Raw genomic sequence first — 24,070 nt, 5'->3', positions numbered from 1 at the left:
TTGACCGATATGGGTTCTTGAAGGCCGATACCGATACTTTTGGATTGAAGCTACCATAAACTGATATTTTGTACTTTAATATCTTCAAATATGACCATACTCATGCCACAAACAACAACAAAAAATGACAAGTATTCAGTGTTTCCCCCAGAAATCAATGCTTGTGAGGGTGGAAAAGCCTCAGAAACAGCATTTAGATCATCATGGGACACTAAAACTCTCCATTGAAAGCCTTTCAGGTGTGTTATCAGCTCTTTAAGGCAGAGAGAGGCAGGTTTCACTGCAGGCTTTACAGCCTCTGAAGCAGCAACCTCTATCACATCCGTGGACACTGACTGGCCTAAATAAGATTTTTAATAAAAGCCCAATATTGGCAGACTGATATATCGGTCCAGTCCCAACGTGTGCCTGTCTTTCTGAGAGTGTCTTTACTGCAGATTGATCCGCGGTAAACCTCCAGCAGACGTACAAGCACACTGTTCTGCTTGAATATTATCCTATATGAAAGAATGGATGGTGTACAGTATACAGCTACATTATGCCTCACTCTCCACTAGGGGCTGACAAATACAAGACTTTGGGGTCAGTGCTGACATTGATAATTGGGGAGGAAAAGTTAATGATATGAAATATATCTGCCAGTAATATTTTTGGGGCGAGTACCATAAAATCCAGACATCTTTTTGGAGTATATCAAAAGTATATTGAATCCAGAGTAGTTGAGACGGGCTGTACTGACCGCTGGAATTGACTGTCAAAATAAAAAGTAACCGAAATTAAATTGTCTAATAAAAATTGTTTGGATTGTTGCCTGGCTTTTCCCAGGTCTTATGTAAATCAAATCATTACGGTCATAGCCTGTATTTTCAAGGATCCAGTGTGAAACAGCTGAAATATTTCCCTTTTTTTTAGTTAAAATAGGCCAGTAGTGATGTGTGAAAGGCATATTCAACGCACTGATATATCAGGCTCTACATTTCACATTACAATGTATAGAGACTTGTAAAAATGTTGATGGGACACACCGCATTTATGTGGATCCTTGACTGAAACCTGCCAACACTGACTCCATTTGTTGTGACCGCAGAGACCAGATAATGCTCACGGCTCACTGGTTTCTCTCAGCAGCATCTGCCTTGAAGGGCTGGAATAATGAGAATAATTATACATCATGATATCGGTGTACGTTCTCTCTCCCCCTGATATTTGGTTCAGTTGCTGACAGTTATTAGTCAGGAGGGATACTGGAGAATAAGGACGTATACAGGATACCCCACTAGAAAAATATGGGTGATTTCTTGCCTTATTTAAAGTATTATTCAGTTGTTAGCCTAGTTTTTGTTTATTTAGATAAGATAGAACAAATTTAAGATGCGTAACGGTGGGACTCAGATGTCCCAACATGCAGGTTTCACTGTCAAGGAAAAGCTGCGGCTCTGGATCCTTTATGCAGCGGAAGTGTTTGAGCTTCCACCGAGGTTTTACTTTCTGCCTCCAGAGCAGCTCTGCCTTCCAGAAATGTTTGCAGAAATGTCAATCTGCTGTTTGTTTGTTTGTTTTGGGGTTGTTTTTTTTTGCTTCTGCCATCATGTCCAAGACTAATTTCCCTGCACAGTCTGCAAAGTTTTTATCTTATATCTTCCTTAACTAGTGTGCCTGCTGAAGTTTCCAACCATGTCTGTTTGTCTGAAATTTGGTTGACAGACCCTCGGCCCAAGGGTCAGTTGAATAGATTTTGGTGGTGATCCTGATCTGGGATTTCCGCCGTTAGACAATTTTGTTTTTTAGCCTTAACTATTATGCTGTGTTCATGTGCTGGTGGGAAAAACCGACATTTGGGACTTCCAAGTTGGTTGCTGCATTCACGTTAGCCTGGTTCCAGATTCAGAGAGTCTGGTGTTGCTCTAGTCAACGGCTTGTTCTCGCTCTGAGAAACAATCGAGCCAATCAGAGCCTTTGTGTGCGGGACTAAAGTCTGAACCGTACGTGCAGCGGTTTTTATTTGGCGTTTTGGCAGAATAATATTTGTTCAAATCATTCCTTAACCAACATATTGTCTTTGCAAAGGCAATATTCTTGTCAAAAATGGCTGACATTCTTGGTGAAGTTAGTAAATATGCCCAGCATCAGTGTCACTGAAAATAACATCAGAGCGGCCGGATATGTCAGTGACTATATCCCCCCCCCACACACACACACACACACACACATACACACACAGAAAACGGCTAACATGGAGGCAATCTCAGACTGAATAATGGAGTGGGAACAAAATGGCCTTTCAGTCTGTATATCAGGCTATATTCACAGGCAATTTTGTTGGAAAATTAAATCTGTTAGACAAACAATAAACAAACAAAAGGTTTGGAGAATTGTTCAGCGTTGGGGAACACTGTGCTCTACCGAGTGGCTTTTAGTTAGTATAATATTATTATTATGCCACTAATAGTAAGTAAGTAAGTAAACTTTATTTATAAAGCGCCTTTCGAAACCAGAGTTGCTGTACAATGAAAACATTAAAAAAATAAAAAATAAAAAAGAAAGTTAGAAACAGAAAAACAGAAAATAACAAAATAAAAACATTAAAAACTGCACAGAAGGCAAACACACATTACAAAACAAAGTGCTTACGAAACAAGTGAGTTTTTAAAAGCTTCTTAAAACTATCCACTGACTGCGTTTTTTATGACTAAAGGAAGACCAGAGAGTGGGAGCTACAACTGAAAAAGCTCGGTCTCCCTTAGTTTTAAGCCTGGACTTTGGGACAGACCTTGGTCAGAAGACCTGAGAGATCTCAATGATCTCACTGTGGCCAAGAGACACAATAATTCTGATATATAAAGTAGGGCTAGCCCACTACTAATAGTACTATTACTACTAGTACTACTCTCACTACCACTACCAATACTACTACTACTTCAACTACTCAACTCAACATGACTCCATTTGAACTACTTCAGCAAGGACATACAGTTTCTTCAGAAAATGCAGCTTTTCTAGTTCAGACTGAATTTCATCTGTCTGAGAGGTGATGTGCTGATCAGAACATTTCTCAGTACTTTGTCACTGAGACTGCATTGAGGATGTTTCCAGTCTCCGCCTTAGAGCTTTACAAGTAGTGGTGCGTTCCTCAATGTACGTAAAAAAAAAAATCTTTATTATGGTAATTCTAGCATGGGAGGATAAAAGAGGGCTTCGACATCACATGTCGCCCTGAACACAGTTATGTTAATTAACATGGTAAAGTGTAACTCCCTGTCTCTCTTCCTCTCACTCTCATTCACTCATCCTTCTCCTTCTTCTTCTTCTCCTCCTTCTTCTTCTTCTTCTTCTTCTTCTTCTTCTTCTCTGACTTACTCTCCCTCGCTCTATGTTCCTGTTTGCCTTTGTGGAGCAAAAAAATCCTTTGAACCATCGCCGCTCATGTTCCCCGTAAGGATGGAGAAGTAAGTGCGAGCGAGCAGCAGCGCCACATCCTGAGGAGATCATAGAGACACCAAACCACCGGCATCCCTAATGAACATTCATTAACTTCCAAACCTGCTACTGGCTGCTTGGAATTTACGTACAGTGGAAGTCAAATTTTATGAGATTTTGATTGGGTGTCAGGCTATGTTTACATGCATGGAGAATTCTTAACCCACTTAGTCAAGTAACCTGGCTTTGGGTCGATGCATGTAAACAGAGAGTTTGTAAAGCAGAGTTTACAAAGTGCAGGAAGGCACAAAGACAGGAGTAGTAAAATACGTAATGGGGAGACAAAAATAGGAAAGACGATCAAATGAGATTAAAAACAAAGAAACAACACAAGATTAAAAGTGGGCAAGATCAAAAGCAAGTCGATAAAAGTATGTTTTAAAAAGTGATTTAAAAGAAGGTAAACTGATACTCCAATTATGAGAAACCTGACTTATTCCCATATTAAACGAGTTACTATTGAGTGATAGTATAGGCTCCATGCTAATACTTACAGATAATATAATACTTCCATAGCCACGACCCGGCTCACCACTGGCCACGCCCACAGGAAATGGTATATGCCCCAAAACGCCCCAAACATCATTGAAAAGTCAATTTCATGTTAACGGGGAGATTAAGGCCTGAACACACAGAGTCACAGGCACACAGATTGATACTGCATAATATATCTTATTCATTCATTATTATTTTAATATGAAAAAACGTTGTATATCGCAGCTTTAAATAGCGCGACAACATTGAACTAATGGTGAAAGACCCCCAAATTGTGTTTAAAAGGACAAACAGAAAGCAGACAGCTCCAGCCCCAGGCTACAGAGAATAATTACCCAAGTGTGCAAATTAATGCAGATATGTGTAAAAATCAAAATTTAAAATTCTTGCCTCCGACTGTGCCTCAGTATGCGGTGCTATTTGTTTATTCTGATCCTTCACAAAGAAGGACAGGTAATGGAGTTATCCAGGTTTTTTAAGATAAGGGAGGATTCGAGGTGTAATGACTAATGTTTTTTTGTTTTTTGAGTAACAACCCCAACACTGATCTTGAACTTTTTTGTCAGCAGTTTCAAGCTCATCAGTTAACTGCAGTGTAACATTAGGTGTCACATCATCCATCCTGAGGGCAACAGTAGTTAGAACTTGGAAATGGAATAAAGTTTAGTTTATTTCCACACTCTTGCCCAAACATTGTTGTGAAATCACCTTTTAATGGTGCTAACGCTTGAGCTATTGTAAATGGCTTTTTTGCATGGTTTCTATTTGTATCAGTAAATTAAGGTGGGTAGACTCTAACCTCCATCATAACACATCACAATCACCAATAGAAGCAAAAGTCAAGTTTTCAAGGCATTAATTTATACTTTTATACTTTTTCCTCCTCACAGAAGCACTTGATTGGTTGCTTTCAGGCCTTAACAACACTCAGCTGGTCCAGGAGCAGATCTCAGTCGCTGCATAGTTGTCAGCTTGAGACGTGTCCGAGTGTTATTGACGCACGGTCAGGCTGGTGAATATCGTTTTAATTTACTTCTTTTATTCATCAGTCTCACTGTTCTTCGCTCTTTACTGTCCAAATCGCCCTGTTCTGTTCTGCATGGAGTAAACTATAAAAATGTCAAATTGAAGGAGCCGGGCCTCCTCCGAGAATTTAAAATGACTATTAATGAACTCAAGTCAGACTGGATATGGAGAGGTTTGCTTTTTCCATCTCTGTCCTGACTGTTTATGGACTTTGGGCGGTCATTTAGTGACACCGGTTAATTAAAAGCTTATTTCTAGGGATTTGATTGCGATATTATATCTGCATATATTTTGGAATGTTGAGTGCTTTTATGTGTTTGTTTATCCTGTTGATTTCTTAGTCAAGTCTGCATTAAGAAACAGAGAAGGCCGCCTAGTTAAATAAAGGATAAATAAAAAAATAAAATGAGAGTGCTGTCAGGATTTGTCGACTTTGGTCAGGCTTACTAACTTCATTACATCACCACACTCTGGCCAGGCAGGCTAAGTGAGCATGTAAGCAGCTGAGCTCAGTATTGTGAGCAGTGGCTTGAAGAGCAGTAAGCAGTAAAAGAGGCTTTAGTTCACAGAAAGTTCACGCTGAAAACTTCACAGGACTTTAAACTAACCTGTTTGTTAACTAGCAGATTTAACATTTCACCAGTTTCATTTCTTAGCAGTTAGTTTTTAAAGGTCCCATATTATTCAGTTTTCATGATTTTTGTCTCAGGATAGGAATAATGTTCTTTGTGATGTTTTGTGAATGAATGTAATTTAATTAAAATGCTACTGAATGAACATGAAGACTTAAGTCCTGGCAGGCTGAACAGTCAAAATACTGGACCCTGATTGGCCGGCAGCAGCGGCTCCTCTCATTCAAATAAGGTAAACCTGCTGAGTGAAGGCTTTCCAGTTCAAATGCTGCAAACTGGCCTGATTGGATGGATTTCAGTGACTCTTTAGTGAGGGAGCCAATCAGGACTGAGTCCAGCTGTGATGCTTTCCTGAAAAAATCTGTGGATTTTTTTTAAATGCAATAACTTTAAATTGAACTAAAAAAAAAACTAAAAAAAAATAACAATGTCTTCTTTAAATATCTTTGTTAATTTATGTATATAAATAGAGAAAAGTTCTTATATTAGTGCCCCTTTAAAGCATAGAAGAAGTAATGCTGACTCCTTTTCATCTCATTCGAGTTAGGTTTTTTGCCTGTTGAGTCGTTGCCTTGCAGTTACAGCAGAATAATGCAGACACAGATACAATTGCAACAGTGATGGTACAATAGCTGTGGTTACGCAAAACCATTCATATTCATTACAGGTGCTATTAGCCCCAAATGACATCGGATCAGTGATTAAACACACTGCAGAGCCGCCGGGCCGGAGGGAGGGAGATGATTGGTGAGAATGTAAGTGTGAGATGGGACTGTGGGCTAAAAAAAACCTACCAGAAAAGACCACCTGAACTCACCTAAAACCCCTTCTTATTTTAGATGAACGTCTCCACGCTACAGCCTGGCAGATGTTGTGATTTTTGATAAGTGACATATTAGAGAGTCTTCTGCCTGCAGGCGGTCTTGGGAGAGGAGGGAGCAGGAATACTGATTGTGCCGTTAGTCCTGTCATCAGGTCACAGACAGCCCGGGTCACTCTTTAATTACATTTTAGATTCATGTCTAATCAGCCGCTATGCTCACCTTTTGGCTCGGCATATTTTCACTGCAGCTCACTAAGTCATGAACACATTTGTCTGCTTCTTCCTTTTCTCTCTCTCTCTCTCTCTCTCTCTCTCTCTCTCTCTCTCTCTCTCTTCACTTCTCTGGAGATATAACCTTGGAAGAGATGAGTTACCTGAGTTGAGTTTTTCTGCACTATATTTGCCAAAAAAGCATGTTGCATGCATAATAAGAAAACTATGAACCAACCATAAACTATGGACACCGGGATATTCAATATATTGGATTTTAATTAGTTTCCTCCTCACTATGCATTGTGCTCAGTAAAGGAGCATCAAGCCTAATCTCAGCTGTTAGTGGAAAAATAACCAAGCAGACCGTAGTTCAGTCTACACTGCATGACACCTGTTGCTCATATACACAACATGGCTTCATTTGTTAAAAACTAAAATCAGTTTTTGGATTCACTCCTATCAACAGATATTACCATTATGTTTCAGCAAGCGTTGAATAAGTGAATGTACTTATTAGGGTTAGACACGTTTCAGCCAGTCACTGTCGCCTATATATTATATTTCTATCCTACTTTTTTGTTTTGTTTTTCATTTCATATTCTCTTACTATTTGCTGCTGCAACGGCCACATTTCCCCTCAGGGATCAGTGATGTTTCATCAATCTAATACAATGTAATGTAATGTAATGTGATGTATTCTATTCTATTCTAATCTAATCTAATATAATCTATTGTCTGGTCATAATCAATCTAATCTCACCCTGTGTATCAAAACGTGCAAATCCATTCGCAGACGGGACCAGTGGTTTCTCATTCAGTATCTGATAGACAAACAGAGTGTATCTCTTCATCTGGTGTTAGGGGCTCTGTGAGGTGTGTGTGCGTGTGTGTGCGTGTGTGTGTGTGTGTGTGTGTGTGTGTGGGGGGGGGGGGGGGTTGGTGTTTAGGCTGGTTATGGATGGGCCTGCCTGCTGGCTGTGACGCTGGACGCTGGCTGAGTTATGGCTCATGTTGTGGCCGCTGATCTGTGACCTGCAGTGTCCCACCGAGGCTTGATCAACTCCCTACAGCCAACTGCTGAGGGTGACGCAAAGACACACACACACACACACACACACACACACACGCACAGATATACTGTATACACACACACATACAGTCTACGCAAGGTTGTATATGCATACTCGCGTGTTCTCGTACATACGTGACACTTGGACACTATGTGTATGTGTGAATGTGAACGCTAACACACAAGTATGCAAACACACAGATACACACACACACACACAAACACAGTGGTTGGAGTCTCCCGGGACTTTATTCTGGCTTTAACCTGGCTGATGCCGCCTTGTACAATATCATCCTGCGTCTTGAGTCTTGAGGTAGAAAACATAAGGCATCCTATGTAAGATTTTCACTTTACTGTATCCTACAGTCTTCTCAGTAGGTGTAAAGATGTGGAGGAAGGATAAACTTCTAATCTGTTTGTTTTCCATTTGGTGTGTTGTTGTCCCCTGTATTCAGCTCAATGTATGTTTCTTCTGGGTCGTAAAATAGCTCCTCCCCTATTGCTGGAGCCCCTCCCACCCTGCGTTAATGTACTGTATGTTTTTTGGGAGAGGGGTTTGCTTCCTTGGTTTGGTCCTCCACTGTCTTTACACAGACTTTTTGCATGTGCTTTTTGATTGCTCAAATTTGATTGGCTGTAGTCCTTTTACAGTAAAGTAGTCCTTGTTCATTGTGGAGCCATTTCTTGCCCTGATGAAGACATTTTTGGTTGAAGCGCGCTGGCTCTGATCCATGACAATAAAGGCTTTTTCAATTTCAAGTCTCTTCCCTCCTTACTGGATTTAGAGAGTCTGCGACTTTGTGTATGCAGACTTTACTTTTTTCTCGCTGGAGGTTTTGCAGTCTTAGAGATAGTGTCTCAGTTTTCTATAGGCTGGAGAAAGATATTTCTGTTTAACTTTTGAACAGTCACAGTAGTCACTATCTGCTATGTAGACATTCCTCCTCCTCACTCCACATTTATACCAGTTTAGGGTATTAACAACGTCCATCACTGACTGTAAACTACAGTGCTTTGGCAGTAGTGTGGTTGTATTACGTTACACAAAATGATCTCTAATCCCAAAATGTTCTCTATTCACTCTGTGACTCCTTGTTCAACTCTGTGCCTGCAGGGGGCCCCGTCTCACACAGGACTCCTTTAAAAAGCACGGTTATGACTCTGAAAGTAAGATTGCCTTTCCTGAAAGGCTTCGAGCTACGAGGTTTTCATCTTCCTTAACCCTTTCCCTCCCCTCCCCTCCCTCACGGAGAAAAACCGCATTTGATCACCGGTTGTCAGATTATAGCCTGAATCACTGTGGCTGTGGAGTCAGGACATCAAAGACCAACTCATTAGCTAAACACAGCTTGGGCTCCATCGACTTAATTAAAGAATTCATATGAAATCCAAAATGTTAGGATGACATGATGTAGGTGTGATGTACAAGAAGTTCTTTTCATGTTCTTAAACTACTTTTTTTGCAACATTAAAAAATGATTCACTGCACAAAGTTAAAGCATGGTTCAACTACGCATATTAAATGAACTTTGGGTACATTTTCTTTCTAAATTTATATCTATATATGATTTATATCTAAGTGAACTCTTCCACAGATGCTTTTGAAAGTATTCAAAAAGGCTGATGTCCACATTCGCTGTTGGTGAATGGAATTGGTCTGACTTCATCTGTTTATAGTCTTTACATTACAACGCCCCTTTTGGCTTCATGGGGAAGAGCACTCAGTTCAATAATTTATATGTGAAGGTTTTCATTCCAAAATGTTATGGATCCATTTTGAAAGAAAATTGTTGCCTGAAATTCATTATTCAGTATAGGGCTGCACAAATAATCAGAGATAATCGTATATCGCAATTTTATGTTTCCCATCATGATTAATAACTGTGTAATTCTGCGAAATTTAAGTGTTTTAATTCCCCTGAAAGTCCCGTTGTGGTATCTCAACCGCTTCCGTTACTCCTGACCAATCACAACCTTTGAATGCGTGAAACATGTGACCAAAATGAAAGGTGAGATGGAGGCGCAGCAGAGAAACCTCACATAGAGAATCTTTTTAAAAACAGAGACGAGCAAAGTGGAAAAGAATGGATCGGCCCGACATTAGAGAAAAAAAATCCTGAAAACGTTTTAGTTGCTGAAAGTGGGTCATCGTCTGTCATTTGACACTTTGGCTTTAAACCAGATGACAAACTAGTACAGATTCTGTGCAAAATTTTGCCTAAGGGCTGTAGCTGCACCCCAAAGGAATAAAAGTAGTAATTATTTATGATGTGAATTTTGTAAAGAAGGACGACTATGAGAGTAAGACAGTAAGAGTGAAAACAAGACTTTCTGGCTGCTGCTATTTTTAGATCTGAAAAAAAGTGAAAATACGTATATGTTAAGGTAAAAAAATTCAATAAAATAATTTTGTTTCCTAAAGCTTAGACAAATAATCGTGATTAATAAGCCACAGCAAGGCTTGGCTTCAAATCATAATAATAAACTTTATTTACAGTATATAGCTTAGCACTTTCTAAATACAGAGCTCACAAAATGCTTCACATAAAAACAGAAGAAAGGGCAGAACTTATGGACTGAAAGAAATAAAACTAGGGACCAAAAGAATAAGACTTGACATCCTCCTGGTCTCCTGGCTGAACATCAGTGTGCCATCACTCTTTTCTGGCTGGGAGTGACTGTGCAAGAATTCACTCGTACAAAATGAACTGTGGCCATAGGAATAACATGATAAATTCTGAGATATTAGACATCAGCGGTGGGGACTCGAGTCACATGACTTGGACTCGAGTCACAGTTTTAATTGCTTGAGACTTGACTTGATGCATGAAGAGAAGACTTGAGACTTGACTTGACTTGGGTTCTGGTGACTTGGGACTTGACTCTGACTTGTACTTTGATGACTTGAAAAGGTTTCTAAAGTCTTGACTTGAGATCTTGTGTTTGTGTAAATGACTTAGATTGAAAGTGATGAGATTTGTTCCAGCAGACGACTGAATTTAAATTCTGTTTTCTGAATTTGTATGGAATGATTGAATTTATTGAAGTTGAAACTGATTATAGAAATCAAACTCATGATGCTCTTACCCAGTTTTTATCCTATTAAAACCATATTGCATTGAAAAGTCCTAGATATTTAGTTTTCATTAAGATATTAAATTGATACTGGACTCTTGGTTTGTTCTGACTGATTTTCTGGTTTCGATCCTTTTTCCTTGTATTATTTCATCAGTCTGAAACACTGAAACTAACGCTCATTTTGTGCTTTTCTCTTTCTTGGCACTTTTCCATTACATATCTTACATTAATTTTCATCCTTACACCCCTATCTCCTTCTCACTAATCACCTCATCTACTGTACCTCTCTCCATCTTTACATTCCCCACTGCTTTACCTTGCTTTGCCACATTCCTCCCTCCCTCCCTCCCTCCCTCCCTCTCCGCTTCATTCCCACCTCATTTCACCCCTCGTTCTTTCCCTATCCCGCCTCTCTTCCTCTTTCCGTCTCTCTCTTACCTTTCTCTCCCTCTTTTCCCTCCCCCTCTCTCACCTTCTCCTCTCTCAGGTGAGAAGTGTCGGAGCTTCATCGATCTGGCCCCTGCGTCGGAGAGAGGTGAGTAATGACCGTCATTAGGCTTCACCGCCGCTCCCGGCCGCTCCCCACCTGTTCCTGCCATGCCGAGGGAAAACCGCGCAAAAAGAATCCCCCTCAAATAATCCACTAGGCATCTCTATCCATTACCTATCTCTTTTCTGGACTATTTCAGTTAGAGTTCAGGTCAGCAGAGAGACTGGAGCTGCAGTTGGCCTCATTGTGATTATATGGGAGTAGAAGGAAACTCGCCGCGCATTAACTGATTGTCTTTTTTAGGTGTGTAGGTCTTATGTGATGGTCGGTCTTAGGGTTAGGGTTAGTTAATATGACATATAGACATGTGTGTCAGGTATGGTGAGGTGTGGCCTCAGGCCGGCGTTACACGGCAAAACCTTTTCATACAACTCAGCCGTATGCAGCTGAGTTTCATCGGAGCTGCACTGTGTCTCACCCCCTGCTGAAATCACCTCCTTAACTGAAAACTTGCGTGCAACCTGGTTGCATCAAGCTGAAACTGAACTTTTTGCAACTAGGTTAATGCAACAGCCAATCAAAATGCTGATATCATGTCACATGACTTTCAGTTAGACCAGTACTACTACGGCCTAGCTGAAAGTGTAACTAACAAAAACAATGGATGGCAAACAGCTTGTGTCATAGATTCAAGACAAATAAAGAAAGTTAACTTGGCAGTGGACGTTAGCTGGCGTTAGCTTAACCGCTAACTGTGGACATAGCTTACATTGTGTTAATATTACACCACAATGAAGAGATTTAATATGCTGAATTACTTTTTAACTTGATGTCAACACAAAATAATGTTTGCTGTTGTAAAACTTGACTTTCCCCCCCTTTCAACAGTTTAAACTATTGTAGAGTGTTGTCAACTATTGTTGTTGTTGTTGTGTGTAGGTTTGATTGCATTTGAAATGCATCATGTAACAGTAAAGTTGCATGAACGTCATGCAACTCGCAACTCACCAACGCAACCAAGTTGCATGAATAGTTTCACGGTGTAACGCCGGCCTATGTGAATCCAAATTTGATCTTGTAGTTTTTGGAGAGCAAAGATGAAGCAAAATTGCCAGAAATTGATTTGGAAGCCATAACTACTGACAGAAATCACATCAGGGAATCATTTAAGACAAATGTTCCCTCTGAGCTGATAGTTTGCTGACCGGCGTCTAATAATTTATCACACTGACCAAATAATAACATCTTGTCAGTCAGTCATCAGTCATTGCTCCACTCTTCCCAGGAAATTTAGCTGATATACTGTAGGAGGGTGAGGAAGTTTGGTGACAGATGATTTTAGATTCGCCTTAGGGCTTAGTGAATATAGGATATACATTAAACACATAGATTCACCACTAAATGACTGAGATACAGTGTTTCCTATTGGCAGAAAAGGCTCTGGACAGGAATGACCCTTCTGATGCCTTCTGCCTTCCAAACAACCATCAATACTGACATCTTTCATGACAGAAAGATACAAGACCGCTTCACCTTCTCTCCAGATGTGAGAGGAACCAGAGTTACCAACGCTCACCGCCATGTTTTGACCAAATAACTTCCATGAAATTTTGCATGATCCCATAACACCCATGACACCATGCAAAACAGACAGCAGAGCATGTTTACATGCATCAATATCCTGGATAATATGGGAATATCCCATGCAGGCACCTCATCCAGGTCTCTCACAGCCGGGAATAAGGGTTTATCCTGGTTATTATCAACAGGATATATTGTTTTTTACGAGCTCCAGCTCATAAACAGAATATTTGAGCATCCTGAATAAAGGGAATATTATTCTGCATGTAAACTCAGCCGCGGATTCACTATTGCATGCAGAGCAGGTAGTTAATAATGGAAGTTCTCCGGTGGTTTCATCTGTAAATGCCATCTGGAAGAAGTGGAGGTGCGGTGTCGGGTGTGTGGAGGGTGCTGCTGGACGGTGTGATGTATTGTGTAAATGAGCAGGGCGACCTTGCTTAAGACACAAGGATACAGTATGTTAATCTGCCTTCCTTTGAGGCAAACGCGCGCACCAGGCCTGCTGTGTTTTTATACACAGGAACACAACGCTTTTTTTTCGGTATGTGCTCAGTATTTAATGTGGAATGGTGTTTTCCACATGATGCTCCGCCGCTCGTACCATCCACTAAACATAGACAGAGTGATATTAAAGTGGCCAGAAACACTAAAACATATACATACTGTAGGTGCTGTTTGAGATAGAAGACAATAATACCAGGCATTACCTCCACATATATCAGAATCAGAATCAGGTTTATTGCCAAGTAAGTTTTCACAATACAAGGAATTTGCCTTGGTATGTAGGTGCATACAATAAACATGGAGAAAAATAAGAAAGTAGAAGTAAAAAACACAAGTACTGCAAGTCAAAAAGTCAAGAACATAAATATAAAAAACAAAAATAGAGATATTTACAATACAGAATATGAAAAAATATAATAGAAAATGTGCAATATATCTGTTTTTAAAGTGAAATGAAAAAGCTGTACAGTTTGTGCAGGAATGTGCAAAATATATATAATTCTAAAAAATATATATAATTCTCTTGTAATGATCACAATCAGAAACTTTTATTGCCATGCGACAGATGGTTGCTAGGAGTTTGTCTTGGTGTTACATAAACAACAGCAACAGCAGCAACAATGACAACAACAACGAGAGCAACGGCGAATGCAGAAACAACAAATGAATGCACAACACGTATGTTGTGTCTGTCTCTACAGTGTGAGTAGTGCGTTGGATGCAGGGTGCGATTTGTAAAAAAAACAAAAAACAGAGGGGGGGATATTTTTGGAATGCATTTTTCCTGGGTGATATTTTACACAAGGAGGCGTGAAAATGAAAAATATGCATGCTTAAAAATGCATGCTTGTGTCAGCTCCCGGTGAGTGTGATATAACTATGTGGCAAAGAGAAGGATAATATAAAAGAGGGAATTTGTGCAACATTTTATTTTGAGCCTTAAATGTAATACATGCGTGCGTTAACATCCCTTTTCTACAAGCCTGATTTCTATTCTAGTGGAGTAAATAGGTTTACATATTGTCACCATATCGTACAGTAATGTGGGAATAGGAATAACGCACATCAGATAATAAATCAGACCTACTGGTGTGATCAATCGGGCCATTATGGCTCAAAATATACAGCGGTGCCGGTGCGTAATGGCTGTGCGTAAAACAGTGGCTGCTTTGGCTTGAATCTACAGTTTTATGCGTCTGGCCCGCAGGTGATGCCAGCTGTGTGCCAGTCAGCATGTGTTTGTGGACAGCAGGAAGAAAGATTTCTCACATACCGTTCTTTTAGCTAAACAATTAGTGTTGATGACGGACCTCCTTTTCTTTTTACACTTGGTCGCCCTTCTTTTATCCACAGCTCTGCAAATTTATGAGCTGGAAAGAACGCACCTTCTATAATCCATGCGTTTTGTTTTTTTGGAAGTTGTTTGCGCCATGTACTGTCATATTGGAGAAATACATGTATTTAATTCAGTCTGACCAGAAGCAGGGATAAAACGTATCCCCACCGGCGATAAAAATGAATGACCAGAGGGGGGGATATATCAAAAGCAGAGGAAGGGAATCCCCCCCATCCCCCCCATCCCCTCCGGCAATCTGCACCCGGGTTGGATGTTTCGTTGGGTCTTACTTCAGTTCAACTCTATAATCAGATTGTCTTGATAGCCGCCCTCCCTGCCTCACCGCCCCCCCCTCCCTCTCCACGCCCATTTCATCGCATCTTTCAAACTAGTGAAGGAGGCGGAGAGCGACTGAAACTGAGGGTGCTGTCACCCTTTAAAATGCATCACATGGAATTCAATACCGGAGTACACAGAGGTGAAACCGCTGCCAGTATTCCCATCACTCAACAGTAAAGTGATTGAAGGGATTTGCCAAAAATGAAGGGGGTTTCCTGGCGTCCCACCAGAAAAATGAGGAATAGTTTAATTTCGCTATATTCAATAGAAGTCATCCCAATTAGAGAATGTATAAAAGTGTCTATTCTAATCCTAATTTCACTCTCACTGCTATCATCTCTTCACACACAGTGGAGACAGTTCTTGACTTGATGTGTGTCTGTTTGGGGTTTCTGTGATACGACAACGCTTGAGAACCCCCGGACTGTGGTGTCAAAGATTACAGAAAATTGCAAAAATGTATTACACACAGAAATAGCCTACGTTACACACCAATTGGCACACTTGCACATGCACACACACACACACACACACACACACACACACACACACACACACACACACGCAGTAATTAAAGATGTAATTATATCCATTTGAAACGAGGCACTCAGCACAAGTCGCGGCTCGGTCTGATGAGCTCCTGGCTTCCTGTTATCGCTGCTCTCCTGGCTCCTGGCCAAGTCAGTCGAGTCATGTTTTATTCACCGCCTCCAAATGAATGAAACTTCAGTTCGCTCGATCCACTGATACATATTCAGAATTCAGGGGGAAAAAAATATTTTTGTCAATATTTTGCATTTGGAGTTTCCCTTACAGGCATTTCATACCCCGGAGTTTGTTTCCATCGACTGGCTGGAAATTAGCAGCTAACGAGAAATAAGACAGGCAGCAGAGAGAGAGAGTTAGACTGATATCAGGCCGATAGTCAGGCCTTTTATTAAATATCAGGTCTGGTCCAGTCAGTGTCGTCCACCTCTGATATGATGGATATGATGCAGTTTGATTGATTACATATTTATTGTAGAATTGATCAATACTACACTGTCTATGGGACGACCTTAACCTGAACTGATTCTGTTCAGTTCTGTTAATCAGATTCCCTACAAGCAGAGGTGGGACCAAGTCAACTTTGCTCCAGTCCCAAGTCAGTCTCAAGTCTTGAGGCACAAGTCTCAAGTCAAGTCTCCAGTCTAAATGTAGATTACCAAGTCAAGTCCAAGTCAAGTCCATGTCATTAATGTCAAGTCTCAAGTCTAAATGTAGAACAGCAAGTCAAGTCAGAACAAATCAAGAGTCCAGTATCAATTTAATATCTTAAAGAAAACTAAATATCTAGGACTTTTCAATGCAATATGGTTTTAATAGGATAAAAACTTGGTAAGAGCATCATGAGTTTGATTTCTATACTCAGTTTCAACTTCAATAAATTCAATCATTCCATACAAATTCAGAAAACAGAATTTAAATTCAGTCGTCTGCTGGAACAAATCTCATCACTTTCAATCTAAGTCATTTACACAAACACAAGATCTCAAGTCAAGACTTTAGAAACCTTTTCAAGTCATCAAAGTACAAGTCAGAGTCAAGTCCCAAGTCACCAGAACCCAAGTCAAGTCTCAAGCAATAAGTCATGTGACGCGAGTCCCCACCTCTGGATGAATATGTTTTATTATTATTATTAGTTGTAGTAGTAAAAGCATCCTGTGTTTCAGTGGAGAGTTTTAGTGTCCCATGATGGTCTAAATGCTGTTTCAGAGGCTTTTCCCCCCCGACAAGAATACAATTCTGTTGGAAACACTGAATACTTGTAATTTTTTTGGCATGAAAATGGTCAAATTTAAAAGCATTGGATATCGGCACAAAATATGAGCTAGTGACAGCTTTAGTCCTCTCTCTCTTTCTCTCTGTCCTTGTTTTTCTCGCTATCTGTCTCTCCATTTCTCTCTATTGGCATCTCTATCTCTTTTTCTCTCATCTCTCCTTGTCTCTCCATCTCTCTGTACTTCTCCATTCAATCAGTTAAATTAAGCTTTATTTGCATGACAGGAATGAAACCTGCAGTGCGGTGCCAAAGCAATACAGTGTCAACTGAAGCCATATTACAGACATTACTGGACGATTAGTAGTAATTAAACAAAAATCAAGAACCATCAGCAATGACATAACAAATGAAAACTCAATTACAATTCAATTCTACCTCTCTCTTCCTCTCTTCCTCTCTCTCTCTCTCTCTCTCTCTCTCTCTCTGTCTCTCTCGCTCTTGTTTTCTCTCCCTCTGCCTCCATGTTTCCCTGAGAGAAATCACTCGCTGTAGATCTGAAGGGTGACAGAAACTCTGTGTAGCGGGACCGCATCTCGGTAGATTGTTGTGTGTTTGTATCGTCTCCATTTGTTTCTGTTTGGCTTGTTCTTCCCCCTGTGGATGCAAACGGTGAGCAGAGAACTCTGTGATATCCAGGCAAGATCTCAACAGTGTAAATATGTGAGGAATACAACTGTGTGTGTGTGTGTGTGTGTGTGTGTGTGTGTGTGTGTGTGTGTTTGTTGTCAGCCTTTGTGCTTTTCAGACAAGTATGGCCTGTGATACACCGTCTGTAAGGTGTTTTAGTCGTGCAGTTAAAGCGCTGCATGTTGCCTGAATACGACCCCGTACTTTAAAGCTGCAGATCATCCTGTCTCTAAAAATATCACTATTTTATAGGTGGAAGAGTTAAAATATCTAGTAACTTTGATGATACGACACAATACTTTCATATCATGTCAGAGTTGGTGTCGCTTCTTTAAAGTAATAATCTGTAGCATTTTCATATAAATAAATGTCCGTGTTTCTACTCTCTATCTCCATATGATATAACACAATACTGATTCAGCCTGTCCCTTACAAATAAGTAGTACACTTAAAGTTTATTTTTGAAAGTATACTTAAGTATAACAAGTGTACTAACTTTGGTAAACTATTAGTTTACTGTTAAGTGTACTATTTTGTTACTTGTTGTGACTAAATTGGCCCACTTATTAGTTTATAAAAGAGTACTTGTATACTTAAGTTAACTTTAAGTTTATATCTTTATGCTTTTAGTATATTTGAGGTTGACGCACACAAATACTAAAAGTGTATTTAGGTGTATTTGAACTTTTTGTGATTTAATTGGACCACTTTTAAGTTTATTAAGTGTATTAAAGTACAAGTAAGCCTCACTATATTATTCTCAGTCCCTTATGCAAAAGTGTAAAAAAGTATTCAACAAGTCTAAGTAGCATTAAAAGTACAAACCAAAGTATCCTATTCTCAAGTGTAGCTTTTGCAAGTATAACAAAAGTAAAATACTATATGATACGATATGATAGAATAGAACTTTATTGTCAGATTTCTCTGAAATTTGTTATGCATCATTATATGAAATAAAATTGAATTAGAGTGGAGGAGTTTGAGAATTACCATTTTAAAGCTACAATATACAAGCTGCAAACTACAACTTTTCACCTTGAGGCAGGAAGTGTATTGTTAGTCCCGCCCTCCTCCCCCTCAGCTGGTCAAGTTCCCGCCCCGACACCTGTCAGTCATCTTGATGATGTCATCTCTCCTGAGGGTGAGGAAACCTGCAGCGTAAAGCCTCCACAGGCGCTGAAGAAGCAGACGGAGAACACAGCTGATCTGACGCTGACGTTCATCTTATTTCTGGAATGTTTAGCTTCACTGTTTCTTTTCCTCCTGCTTTCCTCCATTGTGGCCACTAGCCTCACCTTGATAGCCACAACCAGCTCACCGCTGGCCACACCCATAAGACACGCCCAAAGAAAATGGTATACGCCCCAAAACATCCCAACATCATTAAGAAGCCAATTTCAGGTAAATGAGGGGATTCAGGCGTGAACACACAGGGTCACAGACAGACCCAGACTGATAATGTAGAATAATTATTGATATTTTAATGGGAAAAAGTTGCACATTGCAGCGTTAAAATGGCAGATATCTCATTTTGAAATTAAACCCATCACTGGAACGTGAATGTTAAACATCACCTCAGGTTGCACAACTGTCTTTAGATACGTGTTTACACTCCAGCTTCCATTTAGTAATGAGAAAACCAGATAATGAGAAAACTCTGCTCATCTGAACACTTCAGATTGACTTGTGGTTTCAGTGGCTCTCTCTCTCTCTCTCTCTCTCTCTCTCTCTCTCTCTCTCTCTCTCTCTCTCTCTCTCTCTTCAGACAGGCTCTATGAACAGCCGTCACATTAATATTGCACCTTGACGTCATGATGTGGTTAGCGCTGCTTTCATCACTGATGCCTCCAAAGGTTTCTCATCCTCATCCACTTCCTCTCGCTCCTCTGTTCTCTTATGTTTTTTTCCTTTTTGTATTTTTTCCTCCACCCCCGTCTCACACTTCTGCTTTCTCCCGCTTTGTTGTTTCACACCACATACTTTCTAACAGTGAAAACCCAGCATAGGTTCCTTTTCTGATTTTGTCTTTCGCTTGGACTTGATTTGGCGAATTATATTCAGTCTGCCTCTGTCTACTGTCTGTCTGCATCTCCCTTTACATCAGTGGTGTCTGTGCTCATGCTGCATTCACATCCCATGGGAAAGATGGTAGATACGAGTTTCCTACTAGGAAATACAGTTCACCTCAGTTTTCAGCTGGTAAATACTACTTGGGAACTCGGGGGTTTGGTGATGGACCCCGATTTCTCAGACTTCCATGAATTCTGACAATAAGGAAATACCTGCAGTCAAGTGTAGAGAATGTCAAATAAAACCAACAAAATTAATAATTTTCATTGCGTAAGTCATTTTGTGAGCACAACTCTTAAAATGCCGTAGCAGGACACGACTACTGGCTGGATTTTTGGTTTGTGGTTGACATTGCAATGTTTGTTTCGCTGTAAAACATGAACTCACATGTATCTCTCACTCAGTACTAGTGGTAGGAAGACTGGTTCTTTTAGCTAATTTGATATTTTGTGGGTGTCCAACAGTAGTGAATCAGTTCAGGACTGGTGCATTTCATTCACCCTTGTACCCGTCACCTCACCTGTGACAGTTTAGTTGCCAGCAGCACTTTGGGCTTTGGGCTATCGGTCTGAAACAACGTTCAATACAGAAAGTGAGCTGCTAACCCATACACTCGTCTCACTCTGCCTTAAAGGTCCCATATGGTGTAAAACAGGATTCCCCTTGCCTCTGTGATGATAAAGGAGTTGGATGGTCTATCTAAACATGGTGAAAGTATCAAAACGCACGGTCGCCAACTAAATCCACACAATCCATATTAGAAAAGCGAGCCTCTAAACGAGCCGTTTGGACTTCCGTAACTTTGTGGCGTCACAAAGGTTCGCTCATTATCATTTCTGTAAGAAATAATAGACTAACAAAGTGTTTTTTTCAAAGCGGTCGAGCGGTTGTCATTGTTTATTACCGGAGAGTTTTCCCTACCTGTAGCTGCCGGGCCGCGGCGTCTCACGTTTCACTCTTGAAACGGTTAGCCAATCGGAACAGAGGGGTCGTTAATATTAATGAGCCTTAAAGACACGGCGACAGAAACAGCCTGTTCTTGGTAAGGCTCAGAGAGATGCTGGAAAATGAACGTGGAGAAATGGATTGAGAGTGTTTTTGGTACATGACACCACACACACAGCTTTGAATGGACCTCAAGACAGAAAATAAAACACTGGGAAGTGGAGAATATGGGACCTTTAAAGAGCTACTGACCCACCTAAAATAATTTCATTAGTCTGGCTTTCAATGGAGAGTTTTAGTGTCCCATGATGGTCTAAATGCTGTTTCAGAGGCTTTTCCACCCTGAGAAGAAGAAAATTCTAGGTGGAAATACTGAATACTTGCTAATTTTTGCAACCGGCCTGAATATGGTCAAATTTAAAGGTATTGACGTTAGCAAAAATTATCAGCTATCAGCAGCTTCAATCCAAAAGTACCAGTATCGGCCTTGGAAACCTAATATCAGTCTATCCCTGCGCAGTATACATCATAGGGTTCAGCTCATGGTATTGCAGCGATCCCCCATGGTGTTTTCCCTGAGCGCCGTGTGGAAAACCTTCAGATGTCTGATAAGCCTCCACAGCCCGACCTGCAGAGTCCAGCCGCTCTTTCAACAACACTTTGTCTCTGCGTTTTCTGTGAATTTCTGTGTGTGTGAGTGAGAGAGACATAGAGTTTAAAGGGAGAGAGGGAGAGAAAGTGAAGGGTGCCATATCCCACAAGTCACTGCTGTATTCGGTTTGATGTCTTCTCGCTTCTGGTCCCAATCCCAGCGCCGCTTTATCTGCTGTCTGAATGACGCCACCTGGACCAAACAGACGCTTTCATTTGAGAACCTGTTTCCTTTAAACTCAGCCATAATACAGTTTTGTTAATGTGCTGTGTAAGTCCCCAGTTCATCCATGGTGTTTTATTTGTTACTTAATGCCTCATGATATTTTTATTATTTTTCACTCATTTCAAACGGCATATATTTCATATTATTTTTGTTGGGTTTTTTTTTTTCTTTGTCTCAGAAAGTTCTAGTGCTGTTTTTTCCACGCTGTCATGATGCTGTCGTCCACTTTTTCGATCCCAATCTCACAAAGCACTGCAGGTAGCAGCTACGGAAAACTACAGATGTCATATCAACTTTCATTCTGCGTTTACACAGGATTTTAACGTTGGTGCAGGACAGCAACATCTATTCAGCAGTGAAATGTTTGCTGGGCGTCTGTGTTTATAACCCCCATTTGTTAAATTCGTATTTATATGCAATTTTTTAGGTCTTGTATCTTATTATTACTATTTTGCTGCTGCAGTGACTCAATTTCCCCACAGGGATCATTTAAGTTTCATCTTATTTTAATCCTCCATCCAACCTACATTACAACTGCAGACTGAAATGTGTACATTAACTCAAAATCCCAATGTGTCTCCATAAGCTAGTGATCGGATCATTCCTTGTAACTTCCAACAGCTGAAAAGAGAGTAAAACTTGCATTTTCTAAATAATTAACTAAGTAGTGAGACTTCTACAGTGGCTGCATGTGGAGCAGTGGAGGATAAACTCTGACCTGCAGTCGGCGATCATCATAAGGCATTGTAACCACTAATATAAACAAAAATCAATAATATTTTCAGAAAAACACAAATATATTTATTTTGCTTGAAGCTGCAGGCGGCATCGCTCGTTGGCACCCCCAAATGGCAGCGAGAGGCAACAGTTTTAATTTTGAAGACTTCACTACCCAGAAATCCTGAGTCCAGCTTTCTCTACAGTTTTGGATTTCACTCTTAAGTTTGGATTGGTCACTTCCTGTGTGGAGAAGATTTCCCACCAGTTACCATAGCGACACCAGAATTTAATTTGGGTAAATAGGATGAGCATAGGATGTGCATCTCAATTAGTGATTGGAACGCTCTTCTCTGTTGCAACCACACTTTATGATTCAAAACAGATAGATTTTTACATAAAACTCTCGCCTAGTGCAGCTTTAAAAGACCTGATCTTCATATGACTTACAGTAGTTTGATAATACTTACCATCACGCATAAGTTTATGCCATTAAAGGAATAGTTCACCCAAAACTCACATCATTATTTACTCATCCTCATGCCAGTACAAACTCAGATGAGCGTTTTTCCTCAAACAACTTACCAGCAGTTCTCCAGGCTCACTGCCGGAGAAGCTTTCTTACAAACAAGGGAAAAAATATCCTTAAATGTTCTCCATACAGCTCGTGCAGACTAGATTTGCATTAAATCTCTGCTATAAAGGAGAATAGAACTTGTTTTGTCAAAAGGGTCAATTCAGTTCTGAATAAGCCCTTTATTCAATATGTACAAACAATAAAATAACCCATTCATAAGATCAGAGCGTTGTGAGAAGGCCTGGTCACTCAGGTGTCTAGATGGCTGTTCTATGTCTTCACTGTCTCTGAATAAATAAAAACACAAGATAACAGGAAGATAAACCCTCAGTAAGGTGTACCTGATGGTTCTTGTATCCTGTTGTTTGTGATTTGTCCACATGCCTCAGCTTCATCTGCGGCGCTGTTGGTTTTGGAGTTAAAGAATCCAGAATCCAGGCGGAGACTTCACTGTGACTAAATCTTGTGTTAGGAACCTGCTGGGGAATTAAACTGCACCCTTAAAAACATACACACACTGATACTACAGTTTGACTGACAGGTGTGGGTTCTTCAAGGCCATTTCCGATACCGACGTTTTTGAATTGAAGCTGCTGATAACCGATATTTTGTGCAAATATTCAATATTGTTAAATTTGACCATTTTCATGCTAAAAAAAATCCCCAAAATTACATACTGTATATTCAGTGTTTCTCACAGAATGTTTATTCTTATCAGGGTGGAAACAGCATTTAGACCATGGGACACTAAAAGTCTCCTTTGAAACCCAGGATACAACTACTGCTACTATTACAACTATTACAACTGCTACTACTACTACTACTACTATTATTACTACAACTACTACTGCTACGACTACTACTACTACTACTACTACTGCTACGACTTCTACTACTACTACTACAACTACAACTGCTACTACTACTACTACTACTACTACTACTATTACTACTACTACTACTACAACTACTACTGCTACGACTACTACTACTACTACTATTACTACTACTATTACTACTACTACGACTTCTACTACAACTACTACTACTATTACTACTACTACTATTACTACTACTACTATTACTACTACGACTTCTACTACAACTACTACTACTACTACTACTACTACAACTACTACTACTACTACTACTACTACTACCACTACTACTACAACTACTACTACTACTACTACTACTACCACTACTACTACAACTACTACTACTACGACTACTACTACTACTACCACTACTACTACTACTACTACTACTACTACTACTACTGCTATTATTACTACTACTACTACGACTTCTACTACAACTACTACTACTACAACAACTATTACTACTACTACTATTACTACTAATACAA

At 40.1% G+C, this 24,070-nt stretch overlaps 1 protein-coding gene across 1 annotated transcript in view; it reads left to right on the top strand.

Moving 5' to 3' along the window:
- Nucleotides 1–24,070, top strand: part of gsg1l (gsg1-like) — a 43,968-nt gene that overhangs the window by 3,384 nt on the left and 16,514 nt on the right. The window contains exon 2 of the mRNA XM_071894784.2: nt 11,301–11,348. Coding sequence (XP_071750885.1) covers nt 11,301–11,348 — 48 coding nt within the window. The remainder of the gene's footprint in view (nt 1–11,300; nt 11,349–24,070) is intronic.

Source organism: Centroberyx gerrardi, chromosome 7 (genome assembly GCF_048128805.1).
Source record: "Centroberyx gerrardi isolate f3 chromosome 7, fCenGer3.hap1.cur.20231027, whole genome shotgun sequence".
Lineage (NCBI taxonomy): Eukaryota > Metazoa > Chordata > Actinopteri > Beryciformes > Berycidae > Centroberyx > Centroberyx gerrardi.
Note: the sequence above shows the minus strand (reverse complement) of the source record. Positions and strands in the feature narration are given on the sequence as shown.